Raw genomic sequence first — 23,967 nt, forward strand, 5'->3', positions numbered from 1 at the left:
TAAAGGTTAAGGTTACAAAGAATGAATAATACAATCAAATGCCTCTTCTAGTTGTCATTTTTTATGGTAAAAGAAACTTCATAATACAACTTACATGAAAATCAACATGAGAATAACTTGGAAGATATTATAACACTGAACTACTACTATGCATGAAATTATAAATATGGTTTTGCAAGAAACATTATTCCAGTAAGCTTCAGGTACATTAGTATTTCCATGACAACCATAAAAATATTACAGCTAAATAACACAAATACTGGATATCATAAATTGTCTCAATTGCAAACCTTGCAATCAGCAACGATACTTCTGTGAGTGTCTAAAATTTCGAGCTACAATAATGTTTCTTCATAACATAATGGAGAAAATGAAACTAAAAAACATAAGTTGAAACAAATATCGGTCAGCACGACGACTAGTTTTAAAATCGACACACACATGCTTAGCTTTGCATTGCTACTTTTCCTGCCTGGCACTTTACTTCATCCTGCATATTCCTGTACCAGGAGCCAATTTTTGTGTTTGTCAACAAGTCTTTGAAAGCATCGCAGCCCTCGATGCTATTAAGTACACCATACACTGCTAGGTCTGCCAGATTGGGAGATTCACCACCTGCAAATCTCGTGCCCTTGTTCCTCAAATGCCTCACCCAAACAGTGCATTCATCATACAAAGATGAGCGGACATCCTCTTTCAAGCTGTATCTGAAAGTAAAAGGTGAGATATAGTCACATAAATATACAATGGAACCAAAAAAGATTTTTCAATTACGTAAAATTTAATTCTCCCTGGTACGATTGGCTAGGTCTGACCTTGAAATATAATGTATCGCTAAAAAAAGGCCTGTTAGAAAATGAATTGAAAGGCATGTACCTATCAGAAAGCAATAAAAATAAATCACACTGAAAATTATTGAACAAAAGTTTCAAGGGACCAAGGTTAAAGGACTTAAAATCCAGGAAAATTTTATAGCATCTTGCTATGTTTGGAGCATGAAGATTGATCATATAATGTGGGAAAATGTAAAGGTGGGGAACGTAAATTCAGGGTTCCACCTGTATTACATACTACAGGGTGTCAAACGAACGGCACAACTGGGAATTAAGAGTGGCGTTACTTTGTACCCGAAACCTGTACATACATAAGTCATACACCAAATGTTAGCCCTGTCCACGTAGATATTTTTAAACATAGAAACAACAAACGGGGTGCAGTGTTGTTCATGCAGTGTTGCCAAATGTAAGTGAAAGTGTAAATTTATTTTTCCACAAAGCATGGAAAATTGCATGTCAAACATTCGTACGGAAATTTGGACGTCAATTTCCACCTTGGGTAGGTGGACTATTTCGCCATCTATAGTTCAGAGAAGAAAACCGATCGTTTTCACGTATAGCCAATCCTGAAATGCCTCGTAAAGGCGTACCGGTCCAAATGGGTGTTTTAAAAAAATTATGAGGTACAGTGGCAACACTTTTGATGTTTGAAGGCAACAAAAGGTGTGTTTAGTGATGGTCTATGACATGGAAATACTGGAAACAGGAAAAAAAGAAAATGAAAATTATGGTGAAAAAAGTGTTACTTACCTACTCCTGGAAACCATGCAATGCACGTAACAGGCAGTGTAGCTTTACAAAAGATGTTGAAAATGACAACCATTTTCCCTGAGGCATTCATCAACACGTTTTATCATGTTGGAAGCAACTTTATGCAAGGTTGATTGGTTTATATTGTTAATGGCTGTGCAAATGTTTATTTTTAGATCATCAAGTGTTCTTGGGTTATTAATGTAAACTGATTGTTTCAAATAACCCCACAGAAAAAATCTGGAGAAGTCAGATTTGGCGAGCGACTGGGCCATAAGTTTTTGCTTATAATGTTATCGCCAAAAAACTCTGCCAACATGTCTAAAGTTTCATTAGACGTGTGACATGTTGCGGAGTCTTGTTGAAACCAACAATCACGTTCATCACTTTCCAACAGAGAAATAAACTGTGTGATAAGGTCACGATAAACTAGTCCGTCAACTGTTGTGTTGAAAAAGAATGGACCGATTATTACATTACTTCATTTCACAGAACAATTCTAATCTTCCCCTACGAACAAAGCGAAATGCACGGCTCAAACAGTTCTGAGTACACAACTAACTGATTCTTTTGTTCTCGTTCGGTGGGTGCTCTTATCGCATTGCATGGTTGGCAATAGGTAAGTAACACTTTTTTCACCATAATTTTAATTTTCTTTTTTTCCTGTTTCCAGTATTTCCACGTCATAGACCATCACTAAACACACCTTTTGTTGCCTTCAAACATCAAAAGTGTTGCCACTGTACCTCATAATTTTTTTTAAAACACCCACTTGGACCGGTACGCCTTTACGACTCATTTCAGGATTGGCTATATGCGAAAACTATCGGTTTTCTTCTCTGAACTATAGATGGCGAAATAGTCCACCTACCCAAGGTGGAAATTGACGTCCAAATTTCCGTACGAATGTTTGACATGCAATTTTCCATGCTTTGTGGAAAAATAAATTTACTTACATTTGGCAACACTGCATGAACAACACTGCACCCCGTTTGTTGTTTCTATGTTTGAAAATATCTACTTGGACAGGGCTAACATTTGGTGTATGACTTATGTATGTACAGGTTTCGGTTACAAAGTAACGCCACTCTTAATTCCCAGTTGCGCCGTTCGTGGGACACCCTGTAATATAACATTAGTTTTACATACATAATCTCTATATACATAGCAGGGGCAGATTGACAAGAATAATGAAATAAATTGTACATATAATTTATGATATTTAGATGCTCTAGAAAATTGTGAACATTACTAATACAGGGTCAAGAAAGTCAGTGAAGAAAACGTAAAAAAATGAATAACTACGTCAAGAAAAAGCACAAAATTATACTTCTGGGCAAGGATTCTTGCTATCATAATGATTGATTTAGTTTATTTGTAGTCACTTTTCTTCCCCTTTTGGCTAATAGCGACAAAGAGGGTGAATGGTGGTAAGAAGAGATGTATGAAGGGATGTAATGATGACAACACGAGCCCAACAGAAGATTATATAGATTGTGGATCCACAACCCTGGCATCATAGTGCAATATGCTAACCACTCTGCCACGGAGGCTGGCAGAGTATTAATTATTACATGCATTAATACATAAAGGAAGTCTAATTTTCTTGTTTAATTACAGCTTAAATTTTTGTCTTAACCAGCCTTTTGGAAGGGTTTTTTCATTAAATAAAAATTATTTATATTCTTAATTGCTAATTTCCAACTTTACCTAAAGTCGCTCCGGCTAGAGTTTGGACTTGAGGAACCCGAGACTTTTCGTCTCCACTTGTGCTAGTGTGAGAGGGGAGAAAGCGGTGTTGCCAAACGTCTTTTTTTTGTCCAGTCGTACAGGACATCTTTTCCTGTCAACATGCACCCTTCGCTCGCTCGCATTTCAGGCAGAGGCAGGGAGGCGGAGACCCACGCATTCGCTTGCTACACCGCGGCAACCGACTTCGCCGTGCTTGGGCTTTTTGGGGGTGGACTCTCTCGAGGGTGGGAGGGGGGGGGGGGCGATGAGCCGAAAACTCGGAATTATTGCGGAGGGTTAGAATTCTATCTAGGGTATTGTGGAGACTGTTCTTATGAACATCTCACTGCAATCAAATTTTAGGGTCCAGTTACTTCTCGTGGCATATTTCGTTTTGCTCGCCAGTTAAAATGGCACGTCGAGTTCCGATTACTCAATATTATCCATCCTTTATAGTTTATATTAATTTCATTGTTGTCTACACAGCGATATCAAATAGTGAATTGTAAATTGATTGGAAGTGCACTTGTTTTTTACCAGTTATGATAAATCAAATGTCAAATATCATATTAATCAACCGTTCCATGTACAAGGTACATTTTCTGAATGACTACAATTTCATCACATAATGAATAACCAAACATAATGTAAAGTCCCGTACTACACATGTATGTTTTATTAAGGAAAAAGCTTAATCCTAAGCTGTTTTTGGTAATGTAGTTTCGTGCATGAACATTGTAAAAGTATGCATATTTGTTTGTAAAACACAGTACCACGCATTCGGAAATTATTCTTTGCACGGTACGTTCGTACAAGTTTTGAGGATACTGTCTAACAGTGTACTTGTCCTTTTTACCATTTATGATAAATCAAATATAAAATATCGTATTGTGTTATATATATTTTTTCTTTGAAAAATATTTGTACGAAACAAAAACACAACCATTCAGAAACGTCAGAAACACAGTGGCGTACGCAAGGGGGGGGTTACCGGGTTTAAACCCCCCCTTGAGCTTTTGAAATATTATGGAATATGCTGTAGAAAAAAAATATAAATGGCTAATTTATCACAGTCAAAGATCTGCGACAGTAATAATAATAATAATAATAATAATAATAATAATTTGAATTATTATTCCCATGCAGCATGAAGAAAAAAAGCAACATTCCAAACACAATCTAAGCGGCCGCAAAGTTCAATTTTGCAATTTTTTTTTGCAAAAAGTCGCGCAGTGACTCTCGCGAGAATTGTGAAAATTCCTTGCTTCGTCGCAGTGTGCCGACCTTATTGCAAACGTTCTTCTCTGTACTGATTTCACATCCCCTTGTGAACTCTCAAGTGATGCTGAGTCTACATCCACATCATTAAATAATGTTGAAGAACTGCTTTGTGAATCACCTAGAAGTGATAAATGTGTTGGAATGTCTATAAACTTACTTTTCAACGAAAACATAGACTCTGTGGAATTTAGCAACATGTATTCTCGCGCTTCATCATCATCCTGGGCGAATTCCATAGGTAAAGGTAATGTAAATTCCCCCGTGCATATAGCACCGTGCCATGAAGGCACACGTAGTGGTGTGGTGGGCCCCACACATTCTCGATCTCGAACTATTTTGCAGGTGATGTGATCAGCACCACCATGCTCCGGCAGCCTTCATCCCCCAGGGTTGCTCTCAGGTACCCATTGCTATGAGGCTGTGTGCGGAGACAAGGCTGGATAAATTCCAACCAATTCCGGGAATCGAACCCGGATATCCCACGAAGTTGTCAGACTAGAACAGCGCGGCTCCTTGAATGAGTTTCATATTTCGATTATTTCAATAAATTTAATATATTTGCTTGATTTTATGGATTTTCTTCACACTTAAAATGTCTGACTTATCACATACAAATAACCGTTGACTAGACAATTATTTTGTAACAAAGAAACAAAAGAAATGTAATTTTGTTCTATTTCTTTCATAAATAGCAGCTGCATTAGTAATAATTATTAGTAGTAATTAAATTAATTAATTATAATAATTATTAATTTATTATTATTATTATTAATTAATTAAATAAAGTATAATAAAAAATGGTAATGTGAATTTGTAGAAAGTTTTCGAAATAACACCCCCCTTGATGAAATCCTGCGTACGCTACTGCAGAAACATATGCATGAACGGTAATCATACTGGTAAACATTTTACGTGCCTTCTCTTTTTGTCAGTGATTATTTGGAAACAGTAGATTTCTTGCTTGCAATGCCCCATTCACATGTGACTTGCAATATCTACATATTATTTAATTGCCATGGCACAGTAAGTTAAGTTATGCATGGTGTACATTTCGTGAAATGTTCTCTTTGGTTGAGGAAAATTATTATAGCAAACACACGTTCATTTCCACCTTTAGGCCTCTTTTGCAATGCCATTTTAATATAATTAAATCAACCTCCCAAATATCATTTTTGTCTTCAAACTACTTTTAACCGTGGTATCAGTATCGGAAGATATCGGTTGGATTATATTTACCGACACCGGCCGATACTTTTCCAACATTTTAATCTTTCGCGAGGCTTGCAAATATGCAGCAAGCACTTTCACAGTGCCCTTGAATTTATGCATAATTTCAAGTTTCCGTTATTTTGAACCAATGTTGTATGGAAAAGTGTATTTTGTGATTACGTAATAGTATTTTCAGAATTTGATGTAATTCTTACGTTTAAAGCACAACCCTAATAAATTTATACACACAATTGGAAGTATTTACTTACACACTAATATTAGTCAATATTTTGAACAGCTTTTAATTAATACGCGTCATTTTCAAACAAGGGTATCGGTGAGATTTGTAAGAGAATCAGCATGGGTGTGGATATCCGTTCAACTCTAATAATTATGAAATGTTTTTACTTATTCCGCCCCACGGGAAAAAATGCAACTTTGTAACATCCACATTTACAATTCCAACCCTCCGAAATAAAATCCTGCTTACTCCAGTGGTACTATAGCATGTTATGATGCGTCTGTCTCCATTAAGCGGGACTTTTCCTTCCCGATGGACATCACGGACGTTCTGCTAATTCCCAGAGCAGCTGCTGTTCTCCCAATCACTTTTTTTAAACGGAATCAAGGGGCCATTATTATCTCTTTCATTTTCAAAACAAACTCGCACTGCACATGCTAATTCACGAGTCTGGCCACGCAGAGGAATACCACGCCCGACAACTTTCTTTTTTCTTCCGATTTCGCCGGTGTATTCGCGTTAGGCTCATCATCTTTCAGTATAAAAATCACGGATACGAAAAAAAAGCACAAACAAACCGCACAATAACGCCGAACTTTGGCTGTCAGGCATACACTTGGCAACGCAGAATACCAAGAGAATTCCCCCTCACCACGGCAACTGGTCAAAGGCGATTGGTTCAGCGGTTCACGTGACCCTCCCTAACTTTCGACAGAAAAGAAAAAAATAGAATTTCCAAGTCCAAACTCTGGGCGGAAGAATTTTAAATAGTGGTTAAATAAATAAAGGTTAGAAGAACAAAAAAAAAAAAAAAAAGGTCAGGAATTTTTTATTTTTCTAACACCCTGTAATAGATGCTGCAAAATTCCGGGGAAATTTAGACACTGAAAATGTTGCATGGTATTTTTGTGGATTTTGAAAAATATCCAGACTGGAAAATTATTGACTGGTATTGGTGAATAAGTTTAATCCAATACTTTCCGATTAGTATTGACTCAGTCTTATTGACCTTTAGCAGACGGAGACTCGTGGGCATCAATGGCCTCTCCAGACAGTAACAAGTGGGCACTTTTCAAACTTGCTGAAATGTACAAAAAAATTCGTACCTCAAGAAAAAAATTTCAGATACAACTTTTTCTTCCAGAATGACAGGGTTTTTAGCAGAGTTGAAATTCATACATTGTACCTCCCAATAATGAAAGTTAATGGAAGAAGAAAATAGATTACAAACTATATGGTATTCCGCAAATGCCCCTGTGGGCATTCACCAAATTGAATGAAAAAATGTATGTAGCAGTGGTACATTTCTACAACCACATAAAGTTGTGTTGAAAATAGGCTGTTACTTCTAGGGGGGGGGGGGGGGAAATTAACAACAATGTATAAGAGTGGCAGTGTTGCCAGCTTATGGAAACAATTTCTGGAATTTCGCTTCTGGCATCGGTCCTGGCTGATATAGCATGGAAAAAGAAAAAAAAAACACACTGAGGATATGTAATGCCCTATTATATTTCAATGGGATTATATTTTGAAAACTTTCCTATCTTCTACAGTGTTGTATGACCTGGGGTGGTTCAGATGTTCATCATGCATTGAGAAACCACATTTTATAGAATCAGCCTTAGTTACGAGCTAGTATTTGTAAGAAAATCAGAATGAAAAATCTTTACACCAAGACTTTACACTTTTGGGGTGACACAGTTGCTGGATTAATCACCATTAACCCTAGTACACTACTGTACGTAAAATTTATGTGTGGTGTGCCCGTAATTCCCTTCCCTTCCCTTCCTTCCACCTCTCACGTACACACCCCTCCACCTAGCAGTGCCTCAAGCAGTTTGTCAGACATAAGGCAGCACTGTGGTAAGAAGGGTGCAAGTACTGATCTTCTTGATTTGGTTTGTTATGTTGTGCACTGTACATCAATTTTACGTACAGGCTTTTCAATCAAGACACACTCTTAAAATATTCCATGTTTATTCATTTTAAAATAAAGAATATAACACCAATATAAGGAAAATAAACAAAATAATGTTCACAAAGAATCATCATTTTGTTTTCATGATGTAGAGGTTGTGTTAAAAATAGATTCCTTCATGTACATAAAATTTACGTAGCGCTAGTTACACTGTAATATTGGAACACGATAGTCCCTCCCTCTCAACAAACACACACTCACTTTCTATAGTACCACAAAATTTATTGCAGAATACCAATAAGAAGAATGATTTACTTACTTTTTCTTCAGTCTTTTGCCAACCATTAACATGGCAGCTGCTCCAACATATATAACTAAATATCGTTCCCAATCTGCAAAATGCTTCTCCCACTCTCCAGCCTACGTAAGAGAGAATACAAGCATATAATGGCACCAGATACATAAACGCTGCAATTATACTGTATCAGTTTACTACAGCGTTGCTTTAAAATACTCACTGAAATGTTAATATAGCTGTCATTAAATCACAAAATCCATGTTTCACTCAATACTGGTGCAAAATAATGAACATATCCAATTCTTCATAATTTACAGGGTAGTTACTAGGGCTCGTAAGTTGAAGACCTATAAATTGCCAAAAAAGGACCTACAAAAAGACCTAAAAATATAAAAAAAGGACCTAAAAATGGAAAAAAAAGGACGTATAAATGTGATCCAAATTAATTAATAACTCCAGTTTTAATTACATATTTAATGAATAAAAAAATACAAAATTCTGGTGGTATGGAACACACAATGCAAAAAAACTATATGAATGAAATGAATCTTCTTCCAGACATTATATATTTTTTAGATTAACATAATTTGAAAAATCATATTTGGCCTAACCACACTAGGGTTAAAGAAATAGGACTTCGGATCCTATTTCAGTCGTCCAAAAATATTTTTCTCTCGTTTCAGGGATGGTTAAGTATATTTCTTTCTTTCTTTTTTTTATTTCTTTACTACAGAAAGGTGGCCGCGGTGGCTCAGTTGGTAACGCGTCTGACTACCATGCTAAAGGTCCCGGGTTCGATCCCCGGCCGGTTCAAATCCGGGAACTTTTCTAACGGTGGAAGCGGCCCCGGCGCCTACCCAGCGTCGAATAACATGGGTACCTGGGGGAAACCCTGGGGGGTAAAGGCGGTCAGGGGCGTGATGCTGATCACATCACCCCCACTCACGACCGGATCAAGAAAGTGTGGGGCGTTACCCCCACACCCCCTATACGCCTTCATGGCGTGGTGCTATGCATAGGGGAACACTTTACCTTTACCTTTTTTTACTACAGAAAGGATGTTTAAGAGGTGATGAACTGATGATGATTCGAATTGAGAATGGGCAGTAAAAACGTAGTCGAAAGAAGATGAAGTTGCAAAAAAAGCTGTTAAGACCTAAAAAAAAGACTAAAAAAGGACCAATAAGCCAAAAAACGCTGAAAAAGGCAAAAAAGGACAAATAAAACCCACCTTTTTCTGGCCTACAATGACCCAAAATGAACATATATTATGTTTGGCCTCGTCTTTGGACACTAGGGGAAAAAAACGGGATTTTCCTCAACTTCCGAGCCCTAGTAATTGCACTCCACAAAAGTGTCACGTGGCATTTCACAGATGAAAAAGTATCAGCCATTACCTCACTAATTTAACCACTCCTTTCCGATGCCAAAAACACTGGTATTTGTCAGTACTGATGCATCACTCTCTGCATAGCTATAATGTGCAGTAATCTAAACTGACAGAATATCTAAAAATTTCTATATTAATATTCTTTTTAGCAAAGTGAGTATTTTATTCCTTGAACTTGCAAAGAGAATAAATTACATAACAGGTTCCTCCTACAGAAGGAACACTGGACCTCCAGTTTAAGGTAGGATCCAAGCCACTGTGCAATATACCTCCACCAATATCAAACCCATTCATTACATGGGAACAGCATTGCCACTGTGTCATCGGGAAGGCCAAAGAGTTCCGAGATGCGGTATAAAAGATGTACTTGACTACAAAAGTAGCATGCATGGTAATGAAAAGTTATACACCATTCTAACTTATGCTTATAAAGACAAAGTCTCTGCATTTTGATGCACATGTGACATTCAGTAAATTGCCCAAAAGAAAAGATGTTCATTTTCCACTATTCCCATAAAGTTGCATAACTTGTTTATTTTATAAAAAGAAAAATCTTTTGAGAAAATCTAAACTCTGACACAATAGCTCAGCACGAGTTCCTTACCACCATTATCTGTCTTTCTACACTGGCATCTACTACTTTTTTAAGCAGCTCTTGTCTTTGGATGGGCCAACACTGATATTTTGGGGTTCTAACCAGAGATCAAATCCCTGAGTTCGATACCCGGTGGAAGCACATACTGGTTTAGATTGCACTTTAAACTGTAGGTCCAGTCCCAATTAGCCTTACTGTGCATAAAGTGGACTTAAAAACACCAAATCAATTAGAGATCAAACCCAGGGTCCTTCAAAGTTTAAACTGAAACAACTTCAAACGCAACTTTCCCCGATACTCTTCAAGTTCCTTAACATATCAAAATATAAGTATTTTGACAACTTAAAATGCACATTAGTTATCACTGCTGGATTTTTTTTCAATAGAAATTCACCATGCCAATCCAGCATAGTTTTATTGTGCTAGCATGTGATAATTATATTTAAAAAATGGCAATTTAATGATGAAAGCTGTTATTTAACGCATGCTCTTCATGCAAATTATAAATTGTGCACACGTAATCTGTAGTCTTACCTTTGAGAACCAATTAAAAGCCTGAAGAGCTTCTTCCCATGTTCTGTAGACATTTGGTGATAATGTGTGAACCAGAACTTCATCTGCCCACTTGCGCCACTTAATTTCTTCCCTCGAAAAAGAAAGAAATAGTAACAACCATCAAACAATAGAAATAAAACAGGCAAATCCTGAAAAACTGCTACACTGGATCATCGATTTTGCATTTTTCATGGAATCAAGGTTGAGAGAATTTCAAATGCAGGAAAATGTTATAACATTTTGCTATGTTGGAACCATGAAAATTGTATATATGACAGAAAAATGTAAAATCCAGAACATAACATTGAGCTTCCACTGTAATATACTGCAGGAATGAAAATATGAGCTTCACGGTCACGCATAGCCAGGGCACTGTTGCCACATTGGGCTGGTGCTCTCTTCCTCAGACCGCAGCTCCGCTTTTCAGCAGTTAGATATTCTACACGATCATAAAAACTGGAGGGAAGTAATGCAGACCATGCATTTTCTTGTAGTGTTTCCGTGGCACATACAAGGCGGCTTTATTTTCTTCCACATTATCTATGGCCCTATTAATGCTCTGAACAGTCATTCTGTCCACGACACAGTCAGCTTTGGAACTTGTTTGAAAATAATTGTATTTGTCATTTGCTGAATTATCAGGTAACGTTTGAACGAAGCTGTACATATGTGCAATAATACTCTTATTTTGGTTATTGAGGTTGTGCCTGCCAAATTGTTTTACTAGTTTCCGTGACATATGAGGGATAATTTTCGTAGTCATCAGCACTTTAGTAATGGTAATAGTAACAGACCATTTTACTGAATCACTGATATCAAAGAACTGTTTGTGTACAAAGGTACATATGCGACATTGAGACGGTTGACCTTGAAGCTCACATTTTCATGTGCTGCAGTATAGTCCTATTTGTAAACTCCAATTGAAAAGTTAATAAGAAATTGAGGTCAAACCAAAATTCAAAGCATCAGAAATCTAATATAAAGAATACCATACCATTCTAATAATTGTATTTTTCAAGGTAACCACAAATACTCCTTGAGGTCAAGAAGACGCATAACAAACTTTTAATGACAAAGTAAATTCAACTTGATTGTCCCCACATAAAGCTACCACAAAGTTCAGGTATTCTTTTGTGAAAGCACCAATATTCTAGAACTTAAACTAGGAACATGTAGCAACTTACAATGTTTGTTCCTTTGACCTCCTATTTATATCTTTCCCCAGCGTCATCACAGAGTAGCGGTTCATAATATCTACTTTTTCCTTCCCATCTGTGTCTTTAAATGTAATCATTGGGTAGCATTTCATTAATTCATTCAAAGTGGCATCATTGTTCTCTGCATAGCTAGTCAAAGCTGATATGATCATTGTACTGTCAACTAGTTGCTGAAAGAAACGAAAACACAAATGTATTCTTAGCTTCTCTGTCCTTTTGAAATTGTTTTCTTTGATATTAAAAGCAATAATATAAAACACCAGGTGAGTTCTCATAAGGTTTCCAAGCTTACGAGACCTAATGCTACTCTCTTCATGGGGACGAGCACAGTGACAGGAATAAACTCTGTGTATGTATTTTGTGCAGAAAGATCCCAGTGTAGATGGTAGGCAATTTGAGTACTGTATCTCCTACAACTGGCATAGGTCAACCATTGCCAACTAGGATGGCTGGATACAGTTCAATCTCAGTGTCCCTATCACTGTTCTGCTTTCCCCTTGAATTGCCACTGCTACTCTATGGAAGAATTCACACTGAAGCGACGTGTTCCACTTGAGGATTTTGTCATGTAAGGTGCTGCCACCTTGGCAACCAAAGCTGCACACTGCCACTGCCAGGTGCAGTACGTCCTCCGACCGACAGCCAGAAGCATCCCTTATCTTTTCTATCCTGCAAACACGACAGATTTCACCACCCGAACGCCGCAAGCTTGTGCGGTATGTCATGTCATTACAGTGTGAAACGTTGCTGCTGATTGGCTAGTTCTCAAGCGACACTTGCTTCGGTGTGAATTCTCCCTTAGGTCCACTACAGTACAATTCCAGTTTTTCAAGGTGAAAAACCACAATTGTTACAGAATTATTATTTTTAAATATTTTACAGTAAACATTGAGGAAGTATGTGAATAATTTATCACCCCCCTTTCCCTCCCAAGTAATCAACAATTAATAATTAACACCTAATTCAATTACAACTAACAAAAATGGTTAAGTGTTAATGCCAATCATGAGTTTTAAAGTTTAAATATTTTCTCTTCTTTTGTCATCTATAATAAAGTACCGTAATTCTCTTCCCCAGATAAATCTGAAAGTAATAAAACAAACCTTCAATATAGCTAGAGCCACAGCTAAAAACAAAAGTGAATTTTGAATTAAGTATGCTCATTTTTCCATGCCTGTGAAGAAACTTTATGTGAAATTCAGTGTAAAGAAAAAATCACACATAATTCCTCGAGTTCACGGAATTCCTGATCTGTAGACTAAAATATAGTTTGTCTACCTGCTGTAGTGAATGTATCCACCATTGCTACGGGAATTTAAGCATTCTCTATAGGTCTCATACTTCAAAAACGTTGATTTGTATAGAGAAAAAATAAATTCCCTAACTTTCCAGACTACATCACTGCATCATTACCAGGAAAGCTTCATTATATTATTTTAATGGAAGTCATAAAAAAACAGCTAAAAAATAATGAAATGCCTCAGATGTCACAAAAAAACAACAGCGCATGATAGCATTTTTTTCAAATATGCTGAGACATAAAAAGGCTACTCGGTGATTTCATCTCGGATCATACGGGAAGGGCCGGATTAAGGTGGGTGCTATTGATGCTGCAGCATTAGGCCCAGATGAAAACAGACGAGAATTTTCCGAAAGCTGAACAGTTTTCTTTTGCTATATTAACCTGAAAATAAATCTTAGAATGAAATTTGGAGCCCCGATTTCAGACGCCTAGACACAGGAAGTAAAATTTTCACCTTGAAAGTTAGTTGTATGCAAAAAAATCGACGGTATGCAGCATCAGGCCCTATTTCGTCTTAATCAGGCCCTGCATATAGGTCCTGTCCACTCACCCTCACAGGTTTTGCTGGAAAAATAATATATTAAAGGACCACATGACATGTCAGAAAATAAAATATATTCCTTTTCTGAGGATTTGTACAGTGTTACAAGCTCACAAAGAAAGACACTATTTGATAAAAAAAAAAAAAAATACGGAAGGGAAATAATGCATTTTTCAAACCACCATAAATCAAAAACAAAAAAATGGTAGAGACTTATGGTTTCTTTTATTTGAAAGCTTGTTCAAAGCACTTCCAAAACCTTGTTAAGGAATATATTTATAAAACCTTCTTCAACTCTAAAATTAAAAATCATTTTTTTTTCCGAAGGTCTAAATTTTATTTTGAAAAAAGTGAAGAACCACAGGATGTGAGTTTTGCTGTGATAATAGAATATGGAAGCTGGACTAACTATTTCCAATGACATTTATGCACTAACTTCTAACATTATGTAGAAAATTCTTTGTAAAAAATTACAAAAATCAATCATCAGAAAAAGATTTTTTTAAAATTATTTTTCGACATGTGTCATGTGGTCCTTTAACATACTTTCTTCAGCTGCTTTTGAAATTCGAAGGTGACACATTTATTACTTCCATATGACTTGAGATGAAATAGCCATACTATTTTTGTATTGAAAAGTTAATGGAATTGCAATGTTAACATAAAATTATTTATGGTAATCATACCTGATAACCATTTTCCACTTGTGCAATTAAGATGGGAACTTTCTTATACTGTGACCACTTAATCTGCTGCCTCAATACAGGATTTACCTCCACAATGTCATAGGAAAACCCATGGTAGTCCAAGAAAGCTCTCACTTTACAACAAAACGGACATGTCTGATACTGGTACAAGGTTAGTTTCAGATTATCTGTGGAACCAACAACCTACAAAAAAGAAAATCTGTTAGAGTAAAGGTGCTCTGGTAGAGCATTTTTACATGTTACATTTGAGTTTACACTTATCATTGTTAATATTGCGAACATCTGTAAAAATAACAGTTCGTTCGTTATATCGGAGACACATTTCTTCATTTTTACAGAAGAAACTACTTACGGAAATGAGTTTCTGTAGCATTTTGAAAGTTCGAGGAGGTATTTTCTCACCGTAGAATGCTGCACAAGAAATAAGCACTTCGATATAATAAACACTTGCATTTTGTGCAAAGCGACAACATTATGCAGATGGCGCGAGTATCGAAAGTCACGCGGTCTCAGCAGTGTTTCCAAACATGCCTTTTTTATGAGATTTATTTTTAACTATGCTTACCTAACCCAACCTAACCTTGCCGGAAATGGTCCGTGGGGCTATCATGAATGGTTTTTTGGGGCTATCCGTCAATGGTTAGTGATGACACAATGAACACGAAAGTAGGTATTTTTCGGTTAAGAAGGCTGAAACACTGCATACCCACTCCAAATCGACAAAACACAAGCACAACGTGCGATGATCCACATCTGTGCGTGCCATATTGTATGTTCCACAACGGAAGAAAGGAACGAAAAGAATTACTCGCAATGTGAAAAATCGATGTTATTTTCGTGTAAAACGCATAATGGCACCTTCAACTATGTTCCGTAATACACAATTCATAAGTACGAACCATGAGAAACACAAAATATCCGATTGTAATGTGTCTCCGATGTAACGAACTGTTACCCATTTTGGTAAGTAGTTTCTTCTGTAAAAATGAAGAACTCCGTTCGGCAGATACGAAATAATTACCACATTCCACTAAGTTTCCAATTTACTACTACTTTCTTAATTCCCATGGTAACAGTTCCGTATGGGCACAACATATTTCTCTCTTTCAGTGTTTCCAACCACGCCGTTGTTTTGGAACAAGATTTTTAACTATACTTGCCTAACCTAACTCAACCTAACCGGAAATGGTTTGTGGAGCTAGCCATCAATGGTTTGTGGGGCACGGATAGCCACACGAACCATTTCCAGTAAGGTTTGGTTAGATTGGGTTAGGTTAGGCAAGCAGTTAAATTTTTTTTAAAAATCTGTGCATAGTGTACAATTTGCACACGTGACGAACAAGAAAGTAGGTATTTTTTGTTGAAGGTTGGAAACACTGCATACCCACTGATGACTCATGCTCAAGTGGAGCCTGCCATATTGTGTGTTACGCAAGCGAAAAAAGGAAGAACAATAATTACTGTTAACGTGAAAAATTGAAATTATTTTCGTGAAAAAAGCAACATGCAACCTTGAAGAATCTTTTGCAATGCAGAATACGTAACTAGGAATGTTAAAAGTGCCGAAATAAACTAGTGAGAGATGTTGTGCCCTTACGGAACTGTTGCCATTCCCATTAGTCTACGACACTTACAGTTGCTTGTCAATGGAAAATACTTTGTCCATGGGAAGCGCATATTCTTGCGTAAAGTAATTTTTGGTAAATGTCTGTTATATCGGAGACACTTTTCTTCAAATTTACAGGAGAAACTACTTAGGAAATGAGTTTCTGTTGCATTTATCAAACTTCGTGGAGGTATTTTGTCCCTATGGAATGCTGCACAACATAAAATAACCACTTTTGATGTAATAAAGTAGCCTTTTGTGCGAAGTGACAACATTATGCCGTTGTTTCCATTATGAACCTGCAGATGGCGCAACTGTTGAAAGTCACGCGGTCTCGCGAGAGGAAGAAGTGTTTCCAAACGTGCCTTTTTTTACCAGAATTTTTTTTAAAATTTTTTTTAAACTATTCTTATCTAACCTAACCCAACCTAACCTAACCGTGCCGGAAATGGTTCGTGCGGCTAACATGAATGGTTTTTGGGGCTATTGTAAATGGTTTTTGGGGCTATCCGTCAATGGTTTTTGGGGCTATCGTGAATGGTTTTTGGGGCTATCAGGAATGGTTTTTGGAGCTATCCGTCAATGGTTTGTGATGACATAATGAACACGAAAGTAGGTATTTTTCGGTTATGAAGGTTGCAACACTGCACGCCCACTCCAAATCGACAAAACACAAGCACGACGCGTGATGATCCACAGCTGTGTGCGAAATATTCTATGTTCCGCAATGGAAGAAAGGACCCAAAAGAATTACTCGGAATGTGAAAAATCTAAGTTATTTTTGTGTAAAAAGCATAATGGCACCTTGAAATAGGTTCCGCAATACACAATTGGTAAGCTCGAACCATGTGAAACTGAAAATATGCGTTAGAAATGTGTCTCCAATATAACCGACATTTACCTAATTTTTAACATTTTTTCCTAAAATAAATAACCTTTTTTGTAAATCCAAACAGTGCTCATTACTTTAAGGAAGGTTCAAATTTCGTGTGACAATGATTGATAAAATTCTACGATAATTAGTCTTCCTGCTAGGAGAATTTAAAAAAAAATCAGAACAATCTGAACCGTTACCATTTAGAATTAAACAATCTGAACTTGGGCCTCGATTTCATCTAATCATCACTCATCCCCACTTTTGCAATGAGCCAAAAATGGCATTCAACGAAATACTAACAGTAAAAATACATTATAAATATTTTTGTAAGGGTTAGCCATGAAATCCAGACAACAGCTTTCTAAATTTCAAATTATCTGATATCCATTTAGGATGTAACAGGTAATCTAGATATCCAAGCAATACAGATGATCTGGTTTTCCAAATATTGATATGGACTGCAAGTTACTTTATCAAGTTCTGTAAGTTATTCTGGTAAGAAATGTTTCTGAAAGTAAGGCAATAAATTACTAAATAAAAGTTCAATAAGATCTTTGCAGAAATGATTATGGACATAGACATTGAAAGCAGTGCAAAACTAGCATTAATTTATTATCCTTTAAACTTTCCATGGTAATGTATCCATAACATGATATTTGAATGGTGTTATATCCACATTTATAGACAGAAACGAAAATTACATATCAGAAAATATACCCTTAATACTTCTTAGGGCAGGGAGGGGCTCCTTGAACTCACAAGAGAATTGGGATATTTTCTAACTTTTTAATCTTTAAAAAAACAAACATTACCTTATTGGACCCTTTTTTTTAAAAAAAATAATAATTGGAGCATATAATTAAGAACAATTACAAATTTTACGAATATTTTGTCAATATCAGTCATTTTTCTAGGAAGAGAGTACCTGGAAGTTCAAGGAACCTCCCCACCCCTCTCTTCCCTTAGGAGTTCTAGCATTAAAAGCAGCAAATTATTTTCTCCAAACTTCAAACATGCATTTCCTACATTCTTGGGTACACCTTGTAAGAATCATTACTCATAAGTAGAGACTGGATTTTAAAGGGAAGTCCATTTTTATTTTATTTTGCAACAGGATCATGGAATTAATAACAAAACTTGATAATTGTCTTCCACCAACAAAGTTACATGGTTTTGACTTCCCTTTTCAGCCCACATTCCCTTTTTTAAAAACATCCTCTTTTCCCCCTTTTTTAAAAAATATCTTCCTTGGTCCCTTTATGACAAGATATCAAATAATTTTCAATAAACAAAGCATTCAACAATTGTCAATTTGGTGCAGTTTAGAGAAAAGGAAGAACAAGTGCCTTCTAACTTACCTTGCCTGAATGAGTGTTGGGAGAACATTGCAACAATCGTTTCAACAATGCAATCTAGGCTTAAGTAGTAACAAACTCTGTACATGGCTGTTGAGTTGAAAGTGTACGTATCTGCTAGATTTCGACATTTGTTGTGGATTTTTTAGAATAATTTTAACTTTACTGTGTGACAGTGATGACAGTACTGAAGCCAGATACAAGTGACAGCCAGGCACGTATCCAGAAATTCTTTTCGGGGGGGGCTAAACATCATTTTTTTACAAGGGTATAGATAGAACCTCGCAAGGTCTAAGGTCGATGGTGGCGATTCAGTTCCAAAACGGTGCGGGGGGGGGGGGGGGAGGGCAAGAAAAGTTTACTTTCTCTTGGTAGACAAAGGTTAGCATTAAAAAGCCATAGTGCGGGGCCAAAAATGGAGAGCAACTGTCTCCAAAATCTGCCACTGTTTAAGCTGCTGTTTTTTTTTCCTTTCAGAACCTGATATCGGGACATTTTTCTATCACTCGACTCCTCTCTTGCAATGTACGAACGTTGTGTTTGTGCCGAAACGATCTCAGTATGTGTATGTGTCCGTTTCACGAAGCTGTTATGCAATGGAGAATCCATTCGAATGTTTTGATTTGATTTATTTTATTTTACTTCGCGTTTTGTGCCTCTTGGCTAATTTGCGAGGATGGGGATGAGTGATGAAATTGATGAATGAACATTCACAAACAACCATGCCCGAGCAGGATTCGAACCCGGAACCCTTGGTGTCGCATTGCGATTTGCTAACCACTCAGCCACAGGGTCCGGTCCATTCGAATGTGTTCTCCCAGGTTTGGATATGATCCTTTATGATGTTGTCGCCTGCCTTCGAAACGTAACCTTAACAAAAATCCTAATTTTCCATCCTTGTGACTTGGATCTTCAACATTTAGGAAGAATTCAGACCAAAGGCACACACACGTCGTTTGCAATGAGTGACCCAATCAACAGAAACTTTTCACACCGTAGCGGCACTACAGGCTACACAAGCCTGTGTTCGATTTGTGAAATCCTCAAGCGACACGTATAGCTTGTAGCTTCGGTGTGAAACTTGGTGGGTCAGTCTCATTGTCACCTTGAAACGGCAGCTCGTGTTGACCACAGAAGAAAAATATCTTGTCAACCGGTTGGGAATGTCCCTTAGTTTTATTCTGTCTCCTTTTTCTGTGCTTGTTAATTAAACAGGCAACATCTTACGGTTGGGCATACACAAGAGATGTGCCATGCAGAAATTTTAGTGGAAAATGCAGGCTGCACCAGGCATACCGTGCCATTGCTCTACAGCAACAGCAAAAGATCAAGCGAAGCCAAGGGTGACTCAGTAGTTCACTCGGTAGAACAAAGAAATCTCTTGCTTTCTCTTCTCGACATTCATAAAATTTTCGGCCTTCATGGCTGCCCCTTTGTGGTGGTTAGTGTTTGAGTGTTTTTCCAAAACAGTTGACTTAAAAGTCCTTTTTTAGCCCACGAAACTCTCTAACTGCATGCAGGAAACTTGGTCCAGTCACTAATAAATCGTCACTCAAAACTTAGATTTTCAGTCGATCTGTGCAGCTTATTTCCTTTTTAAAGAAAAACAAAAAAAACGATGCTCCAATGCCCATTACTGCTGAAATATTTACTTTAGAGACCTTGGATCTCTTCGGCTCATGACCCGAAACTAGCACTACACTGTCAGCAATGTCTTCAGCTTTGGACCCGAACTTGTAATAGTGATAGACTTCAGCACTTTTCAGCAAAATGTGTCACTAGTTCCCCCCCCCCCCCCTAATCTCTACATCTTAAAAAACTGTCAATGGGCACTGAATGATCACTAATCGACTGTCACACTTACTCCTGAAGTCTTATTGAATGATTCTGTTGTACAGACCAACTGTGAAATTGAATCCGCGTATTTATATCCATATTATATTCTGGAATGTTCCGCACATAAAATGTTTTGTAGTTCGACTCCACATCCTATTCAAGAACGTTCCCTCTCGAGCTTTTCAGAGAATTAGTAATCCAACGAATCGCCCGACTCATGGCGCTGCCTTCAACAGTGCTTTGTTGTGCAACTTCCAAATGCTGACAAATCTTTAAATAATGCTCAAGTTCGTTGCAACAACACCGAAAGAGCAAGAAAAGTTTACATATAATATTATCAATAACAGGGTTATCCCTCAGGGTTCTAGAACATTCTCCGCTTTTCGATAATTATATCTCTCTTTAAATTATAATCACAATAGTTACTTTATTTCACACACACAAGCCAAAAACCTCATTTTATCTAGTGTAAATCGAAAAATTTCGGAGGGGGCTCGAGCCCCCTGAGCCCCCCCTCTGCATACGTGCCTGGTGACAGCAAGCTATGGAATACGGTAAGCTGTTTCAAGAAGATTTATTTAATCGAAACAGATGGTAAGATTATTCGCTGTTCTATACCTTCAAAAAAAGGAAATGAATAATGACTATAGTTTATTGTTGCACTTCACTAAAAATATTATTTTAAATGAAAGTACAATATGTACCATTCATATACAAAAAGGGCTACAATAAATTTCTTGTAATTTTTACCTTACTTCATACGAAATTAAATTTATCCCTTTTTTATATATGAATGGTATATATTGTACTTTCATTTAAAATAATGGTAACAGTAGTATAAGCCGGAGACGGATTTCTTAAAATTTACAGGAGAAAAGACGAGAAAGTACTTACGGAATTGCGTTCTTGAGGACTTTCTGAAGCCGGGGAAATTGTTTTTTTAGAATCGTGCAACGTATTTTGCCTGTAAATAAGGTATTTTTCGTCAATCATGCATCTCCGTTGTAAGATAGCTCGTTCCGCCATTACCGTCGACTACGTGAATCAAATGTTCCGTGCGTTCGGTTATGTAACCCCCTCACAGTGTAGCAACCACGCGGAAGTTTGACAAGATGACGGGTGAGCAGTTGTTTTTTTTCCAATGTAAGGTAAGACTCTAGTTTACGTCCTTTTGCTAAGGAATACGTGTCATATATCGTTGGAAAGCTTATTTTATAAGGAATTCAACAACGTAAATCCCAAAGCGAGCAAAAATTTCCTGAAGGAGTAAATCTAGAAAAACCGATGTTGTCCGGATATGCGCAATTGAACGTAATGGGGAATTTTTTAGATGATGAAGCACATATTTAGGGGTGAAATGAGTGCTAATGGAACCTAACCTAACCTCGTAGGTATACCTCAACCCCGTGAATAGATAGTGGGGCTATCGTGAACAAATCGAGAAAAACTGATGTTGTCCAGATATGCGCAATTGAACGTACTGAGGAATTTTTTAGATGATGAAGCACATATTTAGGGGTGAAATGAGTGCTAATGGAACCTAACCTAACCTCGTAGGCATACCTCGACCCCGTGAATGGATAGTGGGGCTATCGTGAACAGAAAGTGTAAAAAAGAAAAAGGTACTTACCCGAAGAGTTGCCGGGTGCCGCACCACGATCGTGCACCGCGAACGCAAAGAAGCAATCACCATGCAGATAAGGACGTAAAGTAGAGTCTAGCCTCAATTTTCGCTTAAAAACCCTTTGTGAATAGTTTGTGCGGCATTTATCGGTTCATAAGTTTGGAAACACTGCACATCAGCTGACGATAGACAACGTGAGTCAAAATTTGGCCGCCGAATTAGCAACGACCAATAAATGATTATAATGTTAAAAATAACGCTTTTTTCATGGAAAAAAAGTGATCCCCAGCTTGAAAAATCTTCCACTATGCATATGAGGTAAGTAGCAATGATTTTTATTTGAAAACAAATGAGTTTAATGTGTCTCCGGCTTATACTACTGTTACCGAATGTTTCCCAATGCACAATCGGTAAGTACCAATGTAAAAAGTGACGAAATAAACTAGTGATACGAGTTCGGCGTATAGGAAATAGGTAATGTACTTTCTCCTGTAAAATTGAAGATATACGTTTTGGGCATACTAAACTTTTACCTGCTTTTCTTTTCTGCTTGTACGGTGATGTAAAGACTTACCGTTCGTGAAGGCTTTATATTAGGTAGAGCCTCTAATATTAAGCCCTCGCACTTCGAACAAGCATCGGCAACTGGCACTTTGGTTTCCTTGATTTTCTGGTAAGAATATCCAGCTCCCACAAGAGCACCCACACCAACACTGCCTAATAAAAACAATGTTTTGTTTGATTTTGCATTAATATTAGAACGGGAAACAAACAATCTATGTGATGATCCTCCATTTATCCAACATTTGTTGGCATTTGCTAACAGCACGTTTACTTGTCTCTGAAGACCAAAACGGATATAATTGAAACCAGACATTATGTGCAATGTACAAGAAATATCATGACCGTCTACAACAAAATTCCAGCGTTCACTTTTTAAGCACAAACTTTTTGAGCACTCTGGATCTGGACTGCTTGCATGCCAAAGGGCCAAAGGAACCAAATTTTACTATTGCAGAAATCGTCCCTCTAGGCAGAATCAATTGCTCTGAATTTAATTTATGTCAATATGGTTAGTGACTATGTATTATCAGCATTATTGCACAACATGACATAATTTGAATGATATATAAAGTAAATAGAAATAAATTATGCCTTCGTTGTCTAAGGCGCACGATAAAGGACAATTTGCTAAGACCTGCAGCCAGGTGAGTGTGGATATTCAAGAGAAGAGCGTATCGAGCTCGAGAAAAATCGTACGTACGTAAATGCCTAGTAGTTTGGCATTTACCCAACAGATGTCTCTCAGACAAAACCTTGCTCAGCAGGGCCTCCGAGACGGGCATCAATCTGCAATGGGTGAAACATCAAAACGCTGATCCCAGGGAAATACCAGTGGCGTGCGGTGACATTTAAACTAGGGTACGCAACATAGGCCAACCGAAATGGATTATGGGGGCCAGAACCCCCCCCCCTTCCCTGGCCATCATGTTATTCAGAAAATAACTTCTTTCTACAATTTTATAATGGGAAATTTCTCATCCTTGTATCAATATCCAAATGTAACGAGGTAAAATATATGTATGATATTTTATATTCGCAAATATATTCTGATAGTAGCTACGTAGAGTCCAACAATTCAACTGCGATTATTTCCTTCATGCAGTGCGATGAACATTGAACGCGAAGGAAATGGCATAATCATTTTCCGTCCTTTCAAATTTCATGTAATAAATTTGATAAATCTCAGTATCCTCTACTATTTCACACCTTTCGCAGAGGAAACCAACGAATAAGGCCAACAATAAAGTTTCACTGTTTTTATACTTAGTCAATCACTCTGTAAAGTAAAGTAAAGTGTTCCCCTGTGCATAGCACCACGCCATGAAGGCGTATAGGGAGTGTGGGGGTAACGCCCCACACTTTCTTGATCCGGTCGTGAGTGGGGGTGCTGTCAATTACTCTGTAGAGATATTTTTTCTTCTTCTCAAAAATCAAAATGCCTAATATACTGCTTACCATCCTTCACAACTCCTGCCTGAAACAATTCTTCCAACTCAGGAACAGACCTTCCATTTCGGATTGTTTACACTTTTT

At 37.3% G+C, this 23,967-nt stretch overlaps 1 protein-coding gene across 1 annotated transcript; it reads right to left on the bottom strand.

Moving 5' to 3' along the window:
• Window positions 1-25: 25 nt before the first annotated feature.
• On the bottom strand, window positions 26-23,056 carry Su(P) (prostaglandin E synthase Su(P)). Its single transcript, XM_083144551.1, has 6 exons — window positions 22,445-23,056; window positions 14,552-14,755; window positions 11,989-12,191; window positions 10,784-10,895; window positions 8,286-8,386; window positions 26-707 (listed from the first exon to the last, which is right to left on the bottom strand). Exons 1-6 carry the CDS (start codon window positions 22,745-22,747, stop codon window positions 446-448), a joined length of 1,185 nt encoding a protein of 394 aa, XP_083000677.1. The 5' UTR covers window positions 22,748-23,056; the 3' UTR covers window positions 26-445.
• Window positions 23,057-23,967: the final 911 nt, after the last annotated feature.

Source organism: Lepisma saccharinum, chromosome 23 (assembly GCF_977018435.1).
Source record: "Lepisma saccharinum chromosome 23, izLepSacc3.1, whole genome shotgun sequence".
Lineage (NCBI taxonomy): Eukaryota > Metazoa > Arthropoda > Insecta > Zygentoma > Lepismatidae > Lepisma > Lepisma saccharinum.